This window comes from Octopus bimaculoides, chromosome 26, assembly GCF_046866305.1.
Source record: "Octopus bimaculoides isolate indiv1 chromosome 26, ASM4686630v1, whole genome shotgun sequence".
NCBI lineage: Eukaryota > Metazoa > Mollusca > Cephalopoda > Octopoda > Octopodidae > Octopus > Octopus bimaculoides.
Window position 1 is genome coordinate 10,665,570 of NC_142953.1, and position 23,208 is coordinate 10,688,777.

Here is a 23,208-nt window from a genome sequence, read left to right on the forward strand (position 1 = left end):
TGGTAATATTCTGAAATCTAAATATTAACCATTTCATTTTCCTTTGTTATATTTTTAGATCATTAATGTCAAATTATCGCAACCTTGGATCCATCACAATTCTTGACACACCTGGATTCCAGAATCCATCAACTTGTGGTCGTAACTCAGGTGCTACATTTGAAGACCTTTGTTGCAACTATATTCAAGAACGCTTACAGTTATTCTTCCATGATGCAACCTTCACTCTGCAACAGGATCGATATTCTCAGGCAAGTTGAAAGCAGCAGTTTCAATAATTGTTCACTTGGCTAATTACACTTTACACTAAGCACAACAGTAACCGACCTAATTACATATCACACACATCAAGACATTTTGTGGGACCCAATTGTGACTTGACCTAATTGCAACTGACCCAATTACACCTCATTCCATGTCAGTTGACCTAATTATACATCATACCACACAACAGTGCACCTAATTGTACATCACACCACACAACACCTGGCCTGTCTGTACCCTCACATCTCATCCCATCTGACCCTAGTGACCATACAGCAACTTGACTAATTGTGCTGCACACCACACCAACTGACCTAGTTTTCCACCACACCACAACTGAGCTAAATTTTTATTTTTTATGTCTATGGGCACTTGAGATCACTGCTTCTGACATTAACAAACATCAGGAGCCCCCTTTAAAAACATATTTATAGAATTGTTGCCCTTCACCCCAATCTTTATTATAGGGAGAAAATAGTGTTTGTGCCTCTTTTTCTTTCTTTTTTTTTTTGCCTTCATAATTAACAGCAGAAAAAGTTGGAAACCTTCATTTAATTAAGCACAACAATTTGTCTTCTTTTTTTATTTCTGTGCCCCCCTCCCCTCGTATCATGGAACGCTCCTCTAGATTCTCTTGAGTCATATGCATTCTAATTTAGGTGTTGAAACTTTATAAATGATATCTTCTTAGGTTATTTGTAAGATGTCAAAAGCATGCTGATGTTTTTTTGACAACAAATTATCACGATTAATCATTAATTATGTTTATTTGTAAGGGATCAACAGTTTCTAAGTTTCCACAACGAATATTTCACAAGTTTCATCAACAGAACTACCTACTCATTGTATTATTATAGTGTAAATGGTTGAGTATTCCTCAGACACTTGAACTTTAATTCTGTTTGTGGTGAGGATGGCCCTTTGAATTACAGGTAGTTTTTTGAAACAAATGCCAGTTAGTGGTGTAAAACCAAGCAACGAATTTAATTAACCAATTAAGTAATTACTAGTCATCTGATATGGAATGCACACAGCAGGAATGTGTGCACAACAGGCCTTCTGACCACATCCACATGCTAGAATTTATCCCCCACATTTTTGAACAGAGCCTTAGGCTCAGTTCAGATGGCTATGCGAAGCTGCTGGGGACTTTGATCAAACATTGGCTGGAGACATTTGCTACTGGAGAGCCATATGTGAGGCAGCACGATTCAGTTCCTTGCCATACCTCTGGAAAGAATCAGAAGTGGTTGTCACAGAATTTCTACAACTTCACCAGCCCCTAATTTTGGCATTTGTAATATCTTGGATTACCATGCGTAAGGTGTGGTTGAGAAATATGCTAACCACTTTGCCTGCAATGCCAAGGGTGAGCTGGTGGCCAAGATCAAGGAGATGTTCAAAGACCTTGCCAGTCTTGAGTCCATGGTAGAAGCAGACGGTGGCTGCTTTGAGTAAACTGTTATCTCCTAGCCATAATCAAGTTGATGTTTTTTGATTTTTTTAAAAATACTCTTATTTTTGGTATGCAGACTTAGAAAATTAACCCAAACACCCTGTGTGTGTGTAATATATACACATATATATAAAGTGAAAAGGTTCGATAATGCACAAAAATTCTTTATATATATATCTCGTCTGGCCGTAAAGCCTTTTCTGTTTGTTTTCCTCTCTTGTTTTTTGTCCGCCACTACATTCCTCCATGGCAAGATTTAATTTGCGTATACAAATTTAATCTGCGGTCCATGGGATGAGCCGTTTTAACGATGTGTCCTGCCCAAGCTCTTCGAAACGCCGGTGTTAAAACGTGGGTAGCTGATGAAGTAGAATGTTCTCTATGTGGCTTGTGTGTTTTCTCGTCTACGTTTTGTTTGCAATGTCCCAGATATGCACCTATACATACAGGTGGATGTCGGTATGCACATACCTGTACGTATATATGCATATACTCATTTACTATTTCTTTTTATATATATATATATATATATATATATATATATATATATATACATGCATACATACATGCATACTTATACACACACATACTCATATATATATATATATATATATATATATATATATATATATATATATATATATATATATACATGCATACACACATGCATACTTATACACACACATACTCATATATATATATATATATATATATCTTTTCTTTTTAGGAAAATATAGAATGTGATTTCGAATTTGTGAACACCAGTCCTGCTGCTTTGGTGTTCTTGATAGACAAACCTCCGCAACAAACTCTGGTAAGTAAAAGAACAATGCTTATGTCCTGCAAACTATGTTTCTTTCCTTCCTTCCTTTCCACTTTCCATAAACAATTTTATTTGCTGTGATACATTTCTTTCCTTTAATTCTTGTTTGATTCATTGGTTTATGGCCTTGGTGGGGCACTTTCTTGAAGGGTTTTAATCAAATAAATCAACCCAAGTTTTTATTTTTATTTTTAAAGTCTAGTACTTATTCTATCAGTCTCTTTTGCAGAACTGCTAAGTTACACAGATGTGTATTTTGAAAATTAAATGAAACACAAAAGTTTATCATAGATAAAAAAACAAATACAGCAAGTTTCTTTGCCTTGGGTTTGACAGATTCAGTGTTTCAGACAATTGTTCTTGGGAGAGAGAGAATGCTTGCACTATTGTTTAGGGCTCTGGGTCTCATTTAAGTAAAATACATAGAAGCAATGCATTTCACTTGGATAAGATCTTCAAGTGGTCCTTGAAAAGATTGATGAGGATTTGGAGTATGTCTTAGCCTTTGGTCACATCTTCTGAATCATTTCTTTTATTGCTTTTATATTGCTTTTTAGTATACTTTGATAACCAGTTCACTCAAAATGTCAACCTACTTCTTTTCCTTCTTTTTTTTTTTTTTTTTTGGCATACTATTCGTTGTGCACAACTTGTATTGTTTTTTTTTTTTGTGTATTTACATTTTGTCCTCCATTTTACAAATTTTTATGCCTGTTGTAATCTGTCATGTCGTCCATCTGTTTGTTTCTTACCCCCCCCCCCCATTTGTGCTATTTCATTCACACACACACACACACACACACACACACACAGCAAATATGGTAAAGCATCAGTTAAAAATACTTCATCGTATTTGATTTATCTCCCTTTATGTTCTGAGTGAAAAATCTCACTACTGGTCAACTTTTCATCATTCCAAGATGGATAAAATTACTTTCAGTCAAGTATTGCGGTCAATATACTCAACTGCTATACTCTTCAATATGCTGGTGTCCAAGCATGGCAACAGTTCAAAGATTACTCTTTTACTTGTTTCAGTCATTTGACTGTGGCCATGCTGGAGCACTGCCTTTAGTCGAGCAAATTGACCCCAGGACTTATTCTTTGTAAGCCTAGTACTTATTCTATCGGTCTCTTATTGCCGAACTGCTAAGTTACAGGGACGTAAACACACCAGCATCGGTTGTCAAGCGATGTTGTGGGGACAAACACAGACACACAAACATATACACACACAGACACACACACACACATATATATATATATACATATATACGATGGGCTTCTTTTCAGTTTCCGTCTACCAAATCCACTCACAAGGTTTTGGTCGGCCCGAGGCTATAGTAGAAGACACTTGCCCAAGGTGTCACGCAGTGGGACTGAACCGGAACCATGTGGTTGGTAAGCAAGCTACTTACCACACAGCCACTCCTACGCCTATAGATTAATTATAAAATTAAAATTTATTTATTATTATTATATTAAATGCCTGTATTGTTAAAAAAAATTGTAGCAGGACAGAGATAAAGTATTATGAAGGTAATCCTACATTTATGTGTCTGTTTTGATAGTTGAGAGCATCAAACCAAGATTTACGGGATGCTGACAAAAAGGGTCTTCTCTGGTTACTTGATGATGAAGCCATCTTTCCTGGTGCCACTGAAGATTCTTTCATGGAACGACTGTTTACTCATCATGGAGACCATCCCGTCAAACGTAAGTGCTATCCTCTTCCTCCCTCTTTTCCCTGCTGGGCAACCCCAAATCCAACTGTAGCCAATATGTTTTTGATTGAAACCTGATATTTTTGAGGCTCCATTATCATTGTGAAAGACAGTTAGGATGAGGTTTGAGAATATTTCTTTACTATTTTTGGAAGGTCAAGCATTGAACTCAGCCTTGACCTTGCAGAAATATTAGCCTTATCGTGGCATGTTCCTGATATAGTTGTAATAGCCTAAACATAATCTCTACTGGATTCCCGTTAAAGCGGTAACGAACAACACCTGTAAGAAAAAGAAGATAAAATACTAACAACTGATCACCTTGCAACTAGTCAAGTGTAATTATGACTCATTCTTAATGGTATCCCCCCCTCCCATAGCTGTTGTTTACTTTTTTTATTTAATCCAAAAGAAAAAATAGGATTTTTGCAATGAAAAGGTGAGTGGGTAAGTCAGTTACACCGACCCCTGTACTTGACTGGTATCATTTTTTTTATTGATTCTGAAAAGACAAAAGGTGAAGTTAACCTCAGCAGAATATGAACTCATAATATAAGGACCTAGAAGAAGAAATGCTGATAAGCATTTTTCTGAACCATATGGTTGACAGTTTTCTAGAGAAGGGGATTAGTTGATCCCATTGACCTCCCCTCTCTGTATTTGACTTTATTTTTTTATTTTCTTTATTTTCTTAATCATTTCATAATTATTTCTGGCCACTCTAAGTTATTTCTCTTAGCTCATTTTTGTTTATATATATATATATATCATGTACTGAGTGTTCTATTTAGTAAAATTCCAAGTACATTTCGTTTTGATTGTTTGTTTTAGGTACATTGAATTCTATTGTTCTTAACGTTTTGTGTTTTTGTGAATTGTTCAGGTGACAGTTTGCTGAGGAAGGGCTCCCTTGGACACACATTTATTTTGAATCACTTCCAAGGTACCAACCCAGTCCAGTACAATGCTACTGGATGGTTGAAGGCTTGTCGAGAGAATAGTGTTAGCAAAATTGCCATTCACATCCTTCAAGACTCCAACAGGTAATCACTCACTCATAGACCTGCTGTATCTTTCCTCTCTCTCTCTCTCTCTCTCTCTCTCTCTCTTTTTCTTTCCTCTCTTTCTAAAGGCTTCTGCTCTTCTTAACAAGCAAACCCATTTGTCTTTCTGGTGGGTCAAGGCAGAAGCTACTCTGTGGTCATTCAATAATAGCTGAATCTCCTTCAAATTGTACCCTACAAGATTATAAAATAAATGAATATGTCAGTTAATATAATCATAGATATAATTAAATTTAATGGGCCCGGTTTTCCGGTTTCAATGGCGTATGTGTTCCCCAGCTGGTACTTATTTTAACAAACCTGAAAGGATGAAAGACAAAGCCAATCTTCGTGGAATTAAACTCAGGATGTAAAGATGAATGAAATGCCACTTAGCATTTTTCCCAGCGTGCTATAGATTCTGCTAGCTTGCTGCCTTGTAAGTGTATATAATATTGGTTTTAAACTTTGGCACAGGGCCAGCAATTTCAGGGAGTTGGCTAGTCAATCACGTTGACCCCCAGTACTCAATCAGCACTTATTTTATCAGCCCCAAAAGGATGAAAGGCAAAGTCGACCTCAGTGGAATTTGAACTCAGAATGTAAAGATGGATGAAACGCCACTAAGCATTTTGCCTGGTGTACCAATGATTCCGCTAGCTCACTGCCTTAATAATAGTAGCAGTAGTTGTAGTAGTAATAATAATAATAATAATTAGTATTATTATTATTAGTAGTTGTAGGAGAATTATGATAAAATGTTAATGGTGTTTCCACGTGTGTGTATTGAATATGTTGATAATAAATCTGGGATTTTTTTTTTTTTTCTATAAATAGAAATTAATGAAAGGTTACGTGAATTATCAGAACTGATACTAACTTTATTTAAGACTGTTGCAATTTTATCGAAAAAAAAAACTGACTAGCTACAGCAGTAATTCTCTATGAGAATCAGATAGATGAGATAAAATGTGTGAAGAAACGGTTTGGAGAAGAAAAAGAAAAAAAAAGCCATGTAAAAAAAAAAAAATGTTAAGGGAGATAAGTTATGGTTGCTTTAGTTAGTCTAAATCTGACGGCTGTTTTCTGTTAAGGAGGAAATACTGTATCATGTTGTATAAATAAAATAGAATTTAATCTTCAAAGGTTGATGATGGTAGTATGTGTTGGTTCTTTCATCCAGAAGAAGCCCGGATGTTGTTTAATTTTCTCTGTAGTTATTTTAGTTTTGCACGTCCCTCTTATTACACATCTTTATCACATACCCTTCTTATTGCTTGTTCTTTATCACTTGTCTCTCTTATCACTTACCTATCAATCACACCAATGTCATTCATGACTTCATCATCTCTGTATTTATCACTCATGCCTCTAGCACTCATGCCTCTAGCACTCGTGCCTCTAACACTCATGCCTCTAGCACTCATGCCTCTAGCACTCATGCCTCTAGCACTCATGTCTCTAGCACTCATGCCTCTAGCACTCATGCCTCTAGCACTCATGCCTCTAGCATTCATGCCCTGTGTCTCATTGTGCATCTCTCTGTCACACTGTCTTCTCGATCTCACTTTACTATGCCACCAATGTGACAAAGGACGGATAGCAGTGGATATCTTTTGTTCATCATACATTGCTTCCAGTGTGACCAAGGATGCCACTAAATCTAACTCTCTCATCAACCCTTCACCCCTTCTTTTCTCCTTATTCTTACCTGAGCTCTCTCACTTATTTTGAGGCATATGCATAATAGGCCTTATCATATGGAAATCAGTAGGGCAATGTTAACCTCATTCAATTGTTATGGGACCCAAACATCAAGCCCGCTGACATTACCAAGTCAATGCAGATGGTTTTGGAACACAGATATTTGAGGAACATCTGTGATCATCCTGGTTGTATAAACAGGGGTTGGTGTCACTGTTAATCTCAGTTGGCCAGCCAGAGCGAGATGCATCTTGAACTGAAAAATTTCTCTGATTGAAACCTTGAAAACAGCTTCTGGCACACACATTCCATAACAGCATCCTCTCCATACGCAGCACATATTTTTGTGCAGGTTTCCACACTTTCTTGCCTTTTTCGAAATAAAGAAAACATGAGGTGTGGATAATGTTCAATTTGAGATCTCCATTTTCAGGATGATTCCAAGCACACAAATACAACCTGTTTCATAGCAAGTTTGTATTGAACTATGTTGAAGTATCAAATATTTAATGAATGTACATGTGCAAGGAACAGGTTGAAGTTAGATACTTATTAAAGTTCTTGACTTTTTGGCCAACACAATACATACATATAGACAGGCAGATAGATATAATTTTTGATGATCATAAGTTACGGGGACGTAATCACACCAGCATTGGTTGTCAAGCGATATTGGGGGGGGGGGGGGACAAACACAGACACACAAACATAGACACATACATATATATATATATATATATATATATACGACAGGCTTCTTTCAGTTTCCGTCTACCAAATCCACTCACAAAGCTTTGGTCGGCCTGAGGCTATAGTAGAAGACATTTGCCCAAGGTGCCACGCAGTGGGACTGAACCCAGAACCATGTGATTGATAAGCAAGCTACTTACCACACAGCCACTCCTATAGAAATTACATTATCATCTATTCATCTGAAAATTATTATCATCACCAAAATTGCATTATCACCTAATAACACTCATTCAATCATTTGTTTAAATATCATTATCAAATAAATATTTCTGAAATAACATTAAATCCCTCTTAAGATTCTCATTATCATGCATTCATTTTTATATTAACATTTTTGTTTATCCCAATTTACTGAATTAACACAATTATCTTCTGATCATTGCAGGAATAACATAAGTGACCTTTTCACAACAATACGGGGTGCTATCTCTACAACAGTGAGTAGTTCTTCCATTGGCGCAGAGAAACCTACTTCATCACTGCGCCGAGCTGCCAGTATGCGCCGAACTTTGACTTCTTCTGGAGCCAATTTGAAACGAAAATCCATTTGTCTGCAAGTCAAACTGCAAGTGGTCAGTACACTATTGTTGTTGTTATTGTTTAGTTTCAAATCAGCCCTGGTTGAGCAGACCTAGGGTCAAAGACATTTTAGCTATGCCCATCTTGTTGTTTTTGAGTGTATTTAATATGTCCTTTCCTTGACATTGAGTTTTAAACCTAATCGTTTTGTGTCTTTTAATTTCCATCATCTAATTAATTGCCCTTTGGCAGAGATAACATTAATACCAAGAGGTAATATTTATCCCCACTTAAAGGTGGATGTCCTGCTAGAACAAACTATACTGTAGTAGCCAATGAGTTTCTCTCGTGGTATTTACCACAGTATAGTTTGTCCTAACAGAACATTCATGTTTAAGTGGGGATAAATATTAAATCTTGGGTGTCTAGTGTTGTAGTTTATACATGGTTGTGGTTTACTTTTTTGGCATTAGTTAAATTTTTGGCTTTTACATACGTCTCTATATATATTCTGGTTAAGGTAGAAAGAACTAGTGGCAGTGTAGGTAGGAGAATAGCTATGCTTCATGAATTTAGTAAAGGGTTTAGTTTGAAATTCTGAGAATGTTACTAAATATGATGGGCATTTATAGAAAACTGGAGGGTACAGTGGCTAAAATATTTTGACTACAACAATCAAGATGAGGACACTAATCCAAATATGTCAGTGTATAAAAATGAAAATTTATCATCTCAGAAATTCACTCGCACACACACACACACACACACACACACACACACACACACATACACTTGATCTGATTCCTATATTTACTTCTTTATTCCATTGCAGGATTCCATTATAGAAACCCTACGTCGTACCAAGTGCCATTTTGTCCATTGCGTCCTGCCCCAGAACAACGCTGGGCTATGTGAACTGAAAGGAGGCGCAGCCAACACCACAGAGTCAAATCTACTTAACGTTCCATTGGTCCGTTCACAGATACGTGGGGCAGAGATTTTGGAAGCTGTTCGTATTTTTCGCTTGGGTGAGTCCAAAATATTATATGTGGAGATTGTGCATAAGGGGACTGAATGATGAGATGGCACCAGCCTCTGTTGCCAGACACACACACACACAAGAACTAGTCAAGTATCAACTCATGGGAGTGTCTGTTTTGTTTATTCTAAAGAGAGAGAGAGAGGGGGCAAGATACAGTAGATTGCAGCTATTTATGAAAAATGTGATAACTAGTTAGCTTGTTTGTCTCTCCAGTTTACAGAAAAGCCCTGTCCTTTACAGTTTACAGAAAAAGCCATTGTTTAACCTGGAGAGTCTGTTTTCCCATCAAGGCTGTCAAATGTATAGATTGTTTGAAGTGGTGTACAGATTTCATATATTAAGAAAGTAGTGAGAATTTTCGATAATTGTTTACGTAGTGCTTTCAACTCGTTTTGTGTGTGCGTGTGTGTGTTTATATATACACACATAATACATGCACATACATGTATATATATATATATATAATATTTTATGATATGTATTAATCATTCTGGATGTTCTATCGAAATGTACATAGGTCTATTTATTTGTTATTATTATTGTTATTGTTGTTGTAATAAAGTATTTTCAACGGATCAATTTTGAGCTCTATTTAAAGTTGATATATATTCAAAAACTCAACTGTGAGTTTTTTGCTAAGATTGTTAACAGATACTATATTTTTTACCAAATTTTTTGGTTAAAAAAAATATATACTTAATATATATATATATATATATATATATATATATATATATATATATATATGAAATCGTTGCCAGTGCCCCTGGACTGGTTCTTGTGCGGGTGGCACATGAGATGCACCATTTTGAGCGTGGCCGTTGCCAGTACCGCCTGACTGGCTCCTGTAGGATTTTCGAGCGAGATCGTTGCCAGTGCCCCTGGACTGGCTTGTGCGGGTGGCACATAAAAGACACCATTTCGAGCGTGGCCGTTTTCGTGCGGGTGACACGTAAAAGCACCCACTACACTCTCTGAGTGGTTGGCGTTAGGAAGGGCATCCAGCTGTAGAAACTCTGCCAAATCAGACTGGAGCCTGGTGTTGCCATCCGGTTTCACCAGTCCTCAGTCAAATCGTCCAACCCATGCTAGCATGGAAAGCGGACGTTAAACGATGATGATGATGATGAATATATGTGTGTGCATATGTATGTACATATATGAATATATATGTATGTATGTGTGTGTATACACACACACACATAAACACTGTGTCAGTGAGAGTGAATACTACCTAGTGAAATAGAAAACTGACTAATCTACTGAACATAAACACGTGTATCTGTCAGTCAACTGACCGGACGTGAAAGGTGCATGCCATCTCATGACACTAAGCATCAGGAATAAATCCATTATCATGATTTTTTTTTTAAAGATATATCTTGCAAGCTATGAATAGCTTTCTGTTGCAAGAATGCATTTAGATATTTTTATGTTGCGTGCTCCTGGTGGTCATGAAGTATGTGATATTTTAGGGTATTAGTTAGGGATGAGGAGATAATTAAATTGCCTGGTATCTATTTTTGCCAACACAGTTGAGTATACTGGGATAAATTTTGTACCAAAGTTCTTGTATTTCTGTCATACTGTCTCTCTATCTCTTGTCATTGTCACTCTCTCTCACTCAGAACAACATGCATGACTTTTGGAAGCATTTTTTGATACTGAAAATTGTTGAAGCATTGTATAAACTACTTGTGTTGGTTGTTAGCTGTCAGGACACTATTCTTCGGGAATTTCATGCTTCAAGAAATTCACCAACACTGCTCCTGACATGCTTACTCTCTCTCTTTTACTCTTTTACTTGTTTCAGTCATTTGACTGTGGCCATGCTGGAGCACCGCCTTTTAGTCGAGCAAATCGACCCCAGGACTTATTCTTTGGAAGCCTAGTACTTATTCTATCGGTCTCTTTTGCCGAACCGCTAAGTTACGGGAACATAAACACACCAGCATCGGTTGTCAAGCGATGGTGGGGGGACAAACACAGACACACAAACACACACACACACACATATATATATATATATATATACATATATACGACGGGCTTCTTTCAGTTTCCGTCTACCAAATCCACTCACATGGCTTTGGTCGGCCCGAGGCTATAGTAGAAGACACTTGCCCAAGGTGCCACGCAGTGGGACTGAACCCAGAACCATGTGGTTGGTAAGCAAGCTACTTACCACACAGCCACTCCTGCGCCTATCATTGGTTATCATTGTTTGTCTTTTTTTATTCAACATATTGCTGCTTCTGCCCCCCCCCCCCCACCTTTAACCTTTCTCAGCAAATCATATTGCATCTTAGCACCGTATACAATCAGTTCATTGTAATTTCTCTCTCACTTTGTCTCTCTCTTATCAAGTATCCCCCATCTCTTATTTCTCCAGTTTTTCTTATAACCTCAGTCAGACAGAAGGACTTAAATTCTGGAGGAGAGTTACTTTATTAAATTGACCCCAGTATTTCCCTGGTAGTTTATGTTGCTACCTGAAGGCTCAGTCAAGCGCTACAGGATATGAACTCAGTCCTCCACCCCGACAACCAACAAACTATGCATATAAACAAACTACCAAAACCTTTCCAGTATTGCTTTCTATATCATTACTACCTATCTCCCATTACACACTATGTCCCATCCCCACCTCACTCATCACCTTGTCAACAACCTTCCACCACCATATGTACACACCACCGACAGCACTACGTCTACTGACTACTCCCTCCTCTTCTTCTATACTCCTTCACTGATACTCCTTAATCAACTGTTTCTCTACCATCTGTTTCAGGTTTCCCTGATTTCCTGCAGTTCAGCGAATTTAAACACCGTTTTGAGGTTCTCATGCCTCTTGGCCTCAAAACAGATGGCATGGATGAAAGACAGGTTAGTACTCTCTTCCTCTCTCTCTCTCTCTCTCTCTCTCTCTCTCTCTCTCTCTCTCTCTCTCTCTCTCTCTCTCTCTCTCACACACACACACACACAAACACTTTTTTTGTTATTGTTTAGACCCTCATCTAACAAAAGTATAGTCAAAGACATTCCAGCCCTGACCATCCAATCTATTTAGTGATTATCTAGAATTGCTGTATCCAATGCATTCTTTCCTATTCCACGATGACAGTCTATGAATTAAAGATTTGGTTGCTATTTTTGGCAAGTCGAGTTATCATGCAGAAGCTTTAACATTGGTTCACTTGTTGTTTAGTCCCATGAAATAATGTAGTCCTAGAGACAATGTCTAAAAAAAAAAAAAAGGGATGATCACTACTGGAACATCTCTGATCATAGGCTCCTTAGATCAAGGCTGACCTGGCACCATACACCAACATTACAGCAGGACAGATATGATAATGTAGTTCTCTGTACACTTTGGCTGAATGATCAGAGGTCTGCTGGATCAGAACTTACCTTGGGCTAAACAGCAACAGCACCAAAAACAAAAGAAAAAACATGTCTGTATTCTTTAATCGTTGTTCAATGTTGCAGTTGTATTTCTGTGTCTTATTGTTGTTGTTATTTACTCTACAGATTATCAAACATTATCTGGATCACATGGATATCGATAAACTCAACTATCGCATTGGATTAAGTCAGGTAAGGACCTTTATATTCATTGATTATGCTATTTATTTTGACACCCTCTGTGTGGCCACCCTCTGTGGCTCCTTATGTTATTTATATTGTCATCCACTGTGATGTTACTGTCTATTGTCTTCTGTGATGTCCCTTTCTGTAATGCTGCCTGTAGCATGTCAGAGTAGCTTGTACTATATCACTATTTACTATGTCACCTTTCTGTAGTATTACATGTTTCATTTTTTTTACACATTTACAGTAGGATATGGATGCATTACTACTGTTTTAGTCACCTCACTACTGTTACAGTCTCCTCCCTAAAACTACTGTATATTTTTGTTATCGACTTATTTGCCATCACTTCCAACAATAGCCGCACCTATGTATATACTATTCTTCACCACCCACATGCAATGTGGACACCTCATGCCAAACCTGCACTGATTTTTTGAGCAGAGACTTGATAAACATCCTCTACTGAGGTAATACCATTATCTTCAACAGAGTACAAAGATACAATCACTACAAATATCAAGGAAACTTTATAGTACTCTTCCCTCTAAACGTGAACAGCACACAAGTACATTTATACTTCCAACAAATCTTAGTCCTTGTATTCCTGAGGATTTTTCCTGATGATCCCACATCTTCAGTATAACAAAGACTGGCCTTTGTCTCCTACCCTCCCAACTACAGACTCCCTACAAAACTCGAGTAAGTTCCCACATCTGGGATGCTGTTGCTACTGCTAATTATATTAACATTCTAGAGTACTGCTTCAACACCGTAGACCCCCCCCCCCCCCCAATAAAGTACTTTGCTCACATCAGGAATGGTACTTCTGCTACAAAGACCGACATTCAAGATTGCATACTAAGAAACGCCGTTGAGTAGCCATTTACAAATGCTTGGCCCACACATGTGCCACCTGTTCTTTTTGCTTCGTTTTCCTCTCCTTGCTGTGACTTCTGCATCTCAGCTGACTTGTTTTCAACCATCTCTACTGTACCACTCTTCCTGCTTGTCATGCCTACACCATGTCAAGGCTTTCTGCTGACCACCTTGTCTGGTCCTTCCCTTCCAGAATATCAGCTCTCTGGAATTCCCACCCTGCTCATGTTTTACTTGTAGATGCTGACTGGTTCAGTGATTGAAGAGGAATGTTAAGGCGTAGGAGTGGCTGTGTGGTAAGTAGCTTGCTTACCAACCACATGGTTCCGGGTTCAGTCCCACTGTGTGGCATCTTGGGCAAGTGTCTTCTCCTATAGCCTCGGGCCGACCAAAGCCTTGTGAGTGGATTTGGTAGACGGAAACTGAAAGAAGCCTGTCGTATATATGTATATATATATATAAATGTATGTGTGTATGTGTTTGTGTGTCTGTGTTTGTCCCCCCAACATTGCTTGACAACCGATGCTGGTGTGGTTACGTCCCCGTAAATTAGCGGTTCAGCAAAAGAGACCGATAGAATAAGTACTAGGCTTCCAAAGAATAAGTCCTGGGGTCGATTTGCTCGACTAAAAGGTGGTGTCCCAGCATGGCCACAGTCAAAAGACTGAAACAAGTAAAGAGAGAGTATCTTCCAGCTCACCAGTCCTGGAGAGCTAGGAGACAGAGCATGGTCTCCTTTCTCCAGACAATACCTATTAAAAAAAAGAAAACATTCAATGAATATAAAACATGTAAATCTACAGTCACTGTACACTTTGTCACAGTCACCGTACACTTTTATTACAGTCACCGTACACTACTGATGCACTCACATTCGCTGCTATCGCAGTCAGAGTGCACTGTTGTTACAGTCACATGCAGCATGAGTTTAGTAGTTTCATGCAAAACATTTTACCTAATGTATCCACTTGCCTCTCTTCATCCTGTTATCGTTCTCTCGACTATTTCTACTTCCTAAATAATCTGTTTACATGAAACATTGAGCCACCCACCACCACCACCACCATCATGACTATCGTTCTTCTCATTCTTCACCTCTCTGTCTCTGTCTCTCTCTCCTTTCCTCTCTTCATCTCCTTCATTCTTTCTCTCTCAACCTCTCTCTCTTTCTGCTAAATCACTTACCATCATTCTGTTAACCTCTCTGCTTTTGACATAACAGGTCTGGAAATGTTCCTTCATTGTTCTTGCTTTTGGTTTTGAAATTTTAGGAACTGTGCCAAGGTTGGCTTGGTTAAAAAAAAAATGCCAAACTATAAACAAAAATCTCTCAATAATAAGAAAAACAACAATAATAACAACAATGGTTGCTTTCTGACTTGGCATATGGCCACATATCTTTGGGGAAGGAAGGAAGGAAAGGATATAGATAATTGAAGTTGTTCTCCACCCCTTCATCCTAATGTTTGATTTCAAAAGCAATCTTAACCTTGTTGAGATTTGAACTCAGAATATGAAGGGATAAATGCCACCTTTTTTTTTATTTTTCCTTTTGGTCCATGCTCTACTGATTCCGCCATCTGCAGTTATAAATAATTGTTATGTTTAGGTGCAAGGGCAGAAGAAGGGAATGGCTGTTGATAATATTTACCTCAGTACCTGAATGGAAATTTATTTTATAGACCCACTCCCCCTCCCTCTCCTCCAACCAAGAGATGAAAGGCAAAGTTGGCTTTGGCAGGATATGAACTTGGAAGTTAAAGAGCCAGAACAAATACCAACACTTGAACAAGTCTGCTGATCCATGTAATTTGAATAATTGTTTCTAATGTAGACCGGAGGACTTAAATTTTGAAGGAAGGGTTCTTAATTAAATCAACCCTAGTATTTCCCTGGTAGCTTTTGTTATTACCTGAAGGCTAAGTCAACCGTGATATGTTTTGAACTCAGGACATAGGGAGGGTTTTAACTGAATACCAAAACCCTTCGTTCCTTTTTAAATTCAATATTTCTAACAATTATCTCTTTAATCCTTTCGATACCTACCCCATGAAGACCAATCCTGGTTCTGATACAAACTTGCTGCTCTCAAGTGACCAAAATTAAAACCCATCAAAATTTCATGTTCTATTCCAAACACCAGCTTAACAATGGCAAAGTTATTTTACTAAATTCCTAATTTTTTTCCAAAAATTAATTGAAAGAAAGGCGGTAGGTGAGCTTGTCCCAGTGTCACTTGATGGTGTGTGCTGCTTTCTCATGCAATACTTACATAATACTTCTAAATTTGGCACAAAGTCAGCAGTTTTGAGGGGAGGGAATAAGTCGATCACACTGTCCTCAGTACTCTACTGGTATTGTATTTTATCAGCATAGAAAGGATGAAAGACTTCTGCCTTTGAACTCAAAATATAAAGGGCTGCAAAAAATGTTGCTAAGCATTTTGTCTGATGAGCTAACAATTCTACCAGTTCACTACCTTAATGATAATAATAATTGTTTCAAATTTTTGGCACTAAGTCAGTAATTTTAGGGGTAAAGGGTTAGTCAGTTACATTGACCCTTAGACAGAATAGGTACTTATTTAATTAATCCCGAAACAATGAAAGGCAGTCAACTTTAGTGGAGTTTGAATTCAGGATGTAAAAAGCCAGACAAAATGTTCCTAAGCATTTTGTCTGACACTCTAACAATTCTACTAGCTTGCTTCCTTAATAATAATGTTTCTACTATAAGCAAAAGTCCAGAAATTTGGATGAGGTGGTATTAGTCGATTATATTGACCCTGGTACTTGATTGGTAGTTATTTTATTGACTCCAAAAGAATGAAAGGTAAAGTTTTACCTTGGCAGAATTTGAACTCAGAATGTAGCAACAGACAAAATGCCGCTAAGCATTTGTCCAGCATGCTAACAATTTTGCCAGCTCATTGCTTTAACCATAATTGTTGCAATGATTTCTGATATAGGCACTTGGACATGCATAACACACACACACACACACACACACACACACACAGGTGCTGGAAAAGAATGTAGAGTGTGAGTCAGAAGGTATACGTTGATGTGTTGTTCCTAATGAAATGTCACTGTTTATTCTTCCTAGTTTTAGTCTTGTCTGTTTGTGTGCCTGTCAGTGTTTCTGTTAACATTTCTCTTTTGGTTAGTTGAGTTGATGTTTGTCTATCAGCACACACACACACACACACACACACGTACACATGCCCTTGCTATGTGTATAATCATATTAGAAGAGCTGACTGCCAGGTTTATTTGATATGATCTATATTTAGTACCACAGCACATGTTCAGTTCGGAGCACTCTGCTGGAAAACCAAATTTAATTCTGTTACTTCTTGACAGAAATTTGTTTTATTTTTATTTTCATTTTTTTATTTTTATGTTCTTTGCTTTTCAATCTAGCCTTGAACTTATAGCTATATCTGAAGAGGATTTTATATAAAACAACTTTGAAATTCGACACTTTCTTATATTACATAGATTTCTTGCCAGAAATTATATTTGATTTTTTTTTTTTTTTTTTTTTCATAGAGGTAAAATAAAATATTTTGCAATTCATAATAATTAGCATATTACTAATTTTGTAAATCAGCATATTGGTTTTAAGGGAATATTTTACTGCAGTGAACAAGACCAGGGTGTTTCAAGAATTCATGCGGCAAACCTGTTATTTTGCCTTACTGTCTTTGACTGTGTCTGAGCTGTTTCAAATGACCATGGCACCACACATCATCTGCCTGAGATATTTCAGAGGTGGTGGTTGGCTTGGTAGCTGTGCTGCACACATGATGGTACTTGCTTGGTATGCAACCGAACACATTTCTATGCTCCCACTCAGGCATATGTTAGATGACAAACTATTTGCATTTTTTTTTTTTTTATCCAATTTGGAATGGTTCCAGTAGTGCATCATGTGGAAATAATGAAGTTGAAGAACAAAGAGAGGAGGAAGAGGAGGGGGTGATGAGGAGAGGAGGGAGAAGGAAGAGTAACTTAACTTCATATCGTAGAGTAGATGAAAGTCATTGTTGTTGTTTAACCCCAGGTCAACCTTGATTGAGCAGACCTGTAATGAAACATATTACCAACCCTGACTTTGTCTTCTTGATCATCCACGTACAGGCTCTTTTCTGGCTGTCACTATAAGACACACTTGAACTGTGGATGGAGTAACCTTTGACTTCTGTGTCAAAAGTTACTCCATGTAGGAATTACTCGGAGATGCCTTCTGCATTAAAACATATTTTTTTAAAAATCATTTAAGTAGATTCTTTTATTTGTTTCAGTCATTTGACTGCAGCCATGCAGTCTTATTCTTTGTAAGACTGCAGCCATGCAGTCTTATTCTTTGTAAGCCTAGTACTTATTCTGTGGCCGCAGTCAAATGACTGAAACAAGTAAAAGAGTAAAGAGTATGCGTGCATGCATGCATGCATGCATGTGTATGAATGGCTTCTTTCAGTTTCCATCTACCACTCACTAGAAGACACTTGCCTAAGGTGTTATGCATTGGAACTGAATCCAAAAAACAAACTTCTCAACTACATTGTTACGCCTGCACCTATTAGTGAAAATAAAAATATCAGATGATGAAAGGTTTGAGTGTTATAGAGAGACAGAAACAGGTGCCTTGCTGTAGAGGAAATACATGGTTACCCAGTGAGAGAGAGAGAGAGAGAGAGAGAGGAAAACAGCAAGAGTGCTAGAGAGAGTAGGAGAGATAGTGGCAAATCTATGTGCATATATACATATATATATATATATATATATATATATATATACATACATACATGTAGAAACTCTGCCAAATCAGATTGGAGCCTGGTGTTGCCATCTGGTTTCACCAGTCCTCAGTCAAATCGTCCAACCCATGCCAGCATGGAAAGCAGACGTTAAACGATGATGATGATGACATACATTCATACATACATACATACATACATACATGTATATATATAGGATGTAATGGGTAAACTGTCGGCATTTTATATTTTTAATTTCATGCAGGCGCATTGTTTGTTTTTGATTTTGGCGACTACACAGTGTATTAGTGTCAGTTGGGCACCATCTGTGAGAAAAACAGCACCATGATGCAATTCACTCTACTAAAAGTTTGGAAACAATATGCTGTACTGCTTGGCATTCATGCCGGGAGCTCCAATACGAACATTTCAGAGTGTTTGGATGTCAATCTGAGGACAATGTAGAGTACCGAGAGTGATAAAAATCAAACATCCAGTCAACATTATGGTGTTTGGAGTGATCACTAGCGGTGGCGATGTTATGCCTCCATTCATCTTCCCACACAACCTCAGACTCAACATGGAGGCCTAGTGCAGCCCTGGGTGAAGAGGGTGGCTGCTGGAAGACCCTTTGTCTGGCAACAGGATTCTGCACCATGCCACACAAGCAAGGGAACCCAGTCTGGCTGTCAGACAATTTCTGCCACCACATCACCCCTAACATCTGGCCACCTAACTCCCCAGACTACAACCCCCTTGATTATTATGTGTAGGGTGCAGTTGAGTGAGAGACCAACAAAACTCCTTGTAAGACCAAAGATGAACCGAAGACAAGGATTATGACAGCATTTACCAACTTAAACAAGGAGAGCATCCAGAAGAGTTGCAGCAGATTCTGAAGTCGTCTGGAGGCTGTGGTCAAAGCCAATGGCAATTTTATTGAATACAGACCACTTGGTCAAAACTGTTTAAAATCAATACCAATATTTAAAGTTACTAATATCTTGTTATTTAATCATTTTCGATCATACTGAAAAGTAATTGAAACTGTTAGACAGTACACTTCTTATATAGTTATGAATTAGTTAATGACATAGGCTTAGAAGTTGTTTTTTTTTTTTATCTTAGGCCTACTCAATCAAGGTGTGCCTGTGATTAAATAATGTCTATTTCTTCAATGAGAGAGCCTCTGCCTAGTCTCTAACTTTTAGAAATAGCAGCTAAAATTTCAAATTACATCTTCCTGTTTTCTAACACAAAACACATGTTGCAAAATGTAGTCTTGGATACACCATACATGTTATGGATTTGTAATTAAGACAGAGGGAGAGATTCTAAATAGGAAAGACAGAGAGGCTTGCTTTTAGTATGAAGATAGTGGTTACTGAGTTGTCTGGAATAAGATATACTTGGGAACAGCAAATTATTTTGTGTAGAAGAAGTGGGGGTTGTATGCAGTCAGGAGGTTAAGAAGAGCAGTGGTTGTTGTAGTAGTGGTGGAAGAGTTAATTAGATCAGTTTTGTAAGTTTTGATTAATGAAGCCCTCCCTGTCAGATTTAAGGTCTACTAAAGTACAAATATATTTGTTAAGAATCAATATAAGTCTCTATGTGTGATAGGCTGGATGAGGCTGTGTGATTGACTGTCATAAGCTGTGTAATGATTTATGTGTTCTGTAGTCTCTGTGTGCTGTAACAGTGTTTGTAATACTCGAACTGTCTATACGTGTGATAGTATATGTATGTTGTCTGTGTGTAATAATATATGTATTTTCTATTCTGTGTGTTATAGAATCTATCCAAGAGTGTGAAAATAGATGTGTTTATGTGTGTATATATGTTACAGACTGTGTGTAATAGTATGTATCCATCAGGTTTAAGATAAAAACTGTAACCAGCCAAACCCTATAAATAACTGTAATCCCACATAGTGGATGTTAAACGCCAATTTGAAAACCTACCCTAATCCCTAATGTCTTATCAATATCTTTCCCTCTCAAATTACAACTGATATATCTAAAACACAGCTTTAACTGATTTTTTTTTTTCCTTTTTTTCTTATCTTCCAAATTCCATGAAAGTACAAGGGGCAGTGCTTATCTGTGCTTTCTGCAGCATTGGGCATGATGAGAATGCCAGTCCATTGCAGGTAGATTTCTCTCAGAACAGGAATCATCTGACTACAAGCTAACTAATTACACTTTAATTTCATGGTACTGCTTCCATTCATCTAGTGTTTCATTAGTTATTCCTCTATATTGTACTTATTTAGAGTTGGGTGGACAAAGTCAGAGAGAGAGTCCTTAAAATTTATAGCTCCTTCTCTTCCTCTTCCTCATTATCATCATCATCTTATAGTTTGAACAGAAGGAAGCAAAAAAAAAGACAAATAGAAAAATGACAGAATAGGTTAGTTTCAGTTACTGGTTCAGTTACCTAACCCTTTATTGTTGTTCAGCCCTGCATCATCCTTGATCAAGCAGACATGATTGAGCAGACCAAAAAATATTCTAGTTATAACTGTCCAGTGACTTGTTAAGATTGGTGAACCTATGATGACGATGGTGAGAATTAGGATGCCATTGTGATGCTGATGATATGTTAATGAAGATGATAGTGATGGTTATCATAGGAATGAGCATTATGGTGATTATGTTGGCAATAGTGATGATGATGATGAGGATGGATGTGATGATGGTGATGATGAGGATGTTATAAGTGATGGCAATGTTGATGGTGGTGGGGATGACGACGACGATGATGTTATAGTTATGAAAAAGATGGTGATGATGGGTTTCTTATGATGAAGATGATATGGTAATGGAGATGGGTATGACAGAAGTTGTGGGGGGGGGGGTAAGTGTAGTAGCAATGTTGGTGATAGTGATGTTGTTGACTAAAAAGCAGACTCAAGGTTGGGCTACAGTTGTCAGAATGCTGAACTTACGACTTAAATTTGGTTACCAAAATAGAAGAAAGAAAGGGAACCCCTAGCAGCCACAGAAGCCCCCCCCCCCACTTTCCCACTTACCCCATGCACCTACAGACACCCAACCTACCCTTACCAGCATCCACAAACCACTTCCCCCCTTCCCACTCCGCCCTCTTTTCTACACATCCCATATGGGTTAGGCAAAGTAAACACACTATTTACCTGAGGGTCTCGGCATGTTTACACCAGATACCCTGCTGGTGTTGTCCTCACCTACCCACTTTCCACCCTTTTATTTTAGTCAAACCTTAACAACCCTCCCTCTACCATCTCCTCACTGTATTTCATCTCATTTTTGCAATACATCCTGATTTATGTAAATGTTTTGGTTATATTTACTCTTTTTTCCCCCTCTTACCCACTTCTCCTTTTATATCTGTTGTTGTTCTTGCTAGATCTTCCATCCCAACCTTTGATTTCTTGAACTGTCATCTTATTCTTAATATCACCTACATCTTTGTGTGTGTGTGTGTGTGTGTGTGTGTGTGTGTGTGTGTACATTCATACATATATTAAACCTTGCAAACATGTATGTACACGCATGCACACGCAGACACTAGTATATGTGTGTGTGTAAACATATAACCAGAATGTTACTCTATCTGGCATATTAATATACCAGCTTATTCAACACTCATACATACGTACATGTGCACATACAAAATCAGAAGAGCATGGCTAATTAGAAAATTACAAACCAACAATGTGAAGTAATCCACAAGTTTAGGCTATAATATACACAGCCACATGAACACATAAATACACACACATCAAAACATACAGATTCACACACACACACCTAATTGCATGCATGCATGTATGCACACTTACTTGTGTGTTGTTGGTAGTGAGACATGGGCTCTGACTGTTGAGGACATGCATAGGCTGGAAGGGAATGAAGCTAGTATGCTTCGTCCGATTTGCTACATCGGAGTGCATGACTGACAAAGCACAACTGTGTTGAGAGAAAAGTTGGGCACGAGAGGGATTAAATGTGGTATGCAGGAGAGGAGAATGCATTGGTTTGGACACGTGATGTGTATGAGTGAAGACAGCTGTATACTGAAGTGCCTGTCACTGAAAGTAGATGGTGCCTGTGGAAGAGAGAGACCCAGAAAGACATGGGATGAAGTGGTAAGGACTGATCTTAGGATGTTGGGGCTCACAGAGGAAATGACAGTGGAGCAAGATGTTTGGTGATATGAGGTTCTAGAGAAGATGGTTTCTTTGTTTAAGTTGGTGAAAGCTGTCATAATCCTTGCCTTCGGTTCATCTTTGGTGTTACAAGGGAGTTTCAGTCTATGGAGTTAGGTGGCCAGATGTTAGGGGTGATATGGTTGCAGAAATTGTCTGACAGGGATGACTGGGCTCTCCTGCTTGTGTGGCATGGTGCAGAGCCCTGTTGCCAGATACAGGGTCTTCTAGTAGCCACCCTCTTCACTCAGTGCAGCACTACTTCCTCCAGGAACTTGATGTAGGCCTCTGTGTTGAGCTGGAGTCTGTGTTGACTGGATGTTTGACCTGTATCACTCTCGGTACATGTTTTGGGGATACAGCAAGCCAACGGTTGACCTGTGTGTTCACCATCTAATCCCGACAGAATTTTTTCTCATCTGAGAACAACCAAGGCATGTTCGGTTGGAGGGTATGCTTGAA

At 38.1% G+C, this 23,208-nt stretch overlaps 1 protein-coding gene across 5 annotated transcripts in view; it reads left to right on the forward strand.

Annotated features, from left to right (window-relative positions):
* LOC106883030 (unconventional myosin-XVIIIa) overlaps positions 1-23,208 on the forward strand; it is a 230,263-nt gene that overhangs the window by 110,031 nt on the left and 97,024 nt on the right. For all 5 annotated transcript variants that reach the window (XM_089342766.1, XM_089342767.1, XM_089342768.1 and 2 more), the window contains 8 exons: positions 59-251; positions 2,448-2,534; positions 4,115-4,259; positions 5,151-5,310; positions 8,153-8,339; positions 9,119-9,314; positions 12,120-12,214; positions 12,860-12,925. In XM_089342766.1, coding sequence (XP_089198892.1) covers positions 59-251; positions 2,448-2,534; positions 4,115-4,259; positions 5,151-5,310; positions 8,153-8,339; positions 9,119-9,314; positions 12,120-12,214; positions 12,860-12,925 — 1,129 coding nt within the window. The remainder of the gene's footprint in view (positions 1-58; positions 252-2,447; positions 2,535-4,114; positions 4,260-5,150; positions 5,311-8,152; positions 8,340-9,118; positions 9,315-12,119; positions 12,215-12,859; positions 12,926-23,208) is intronic.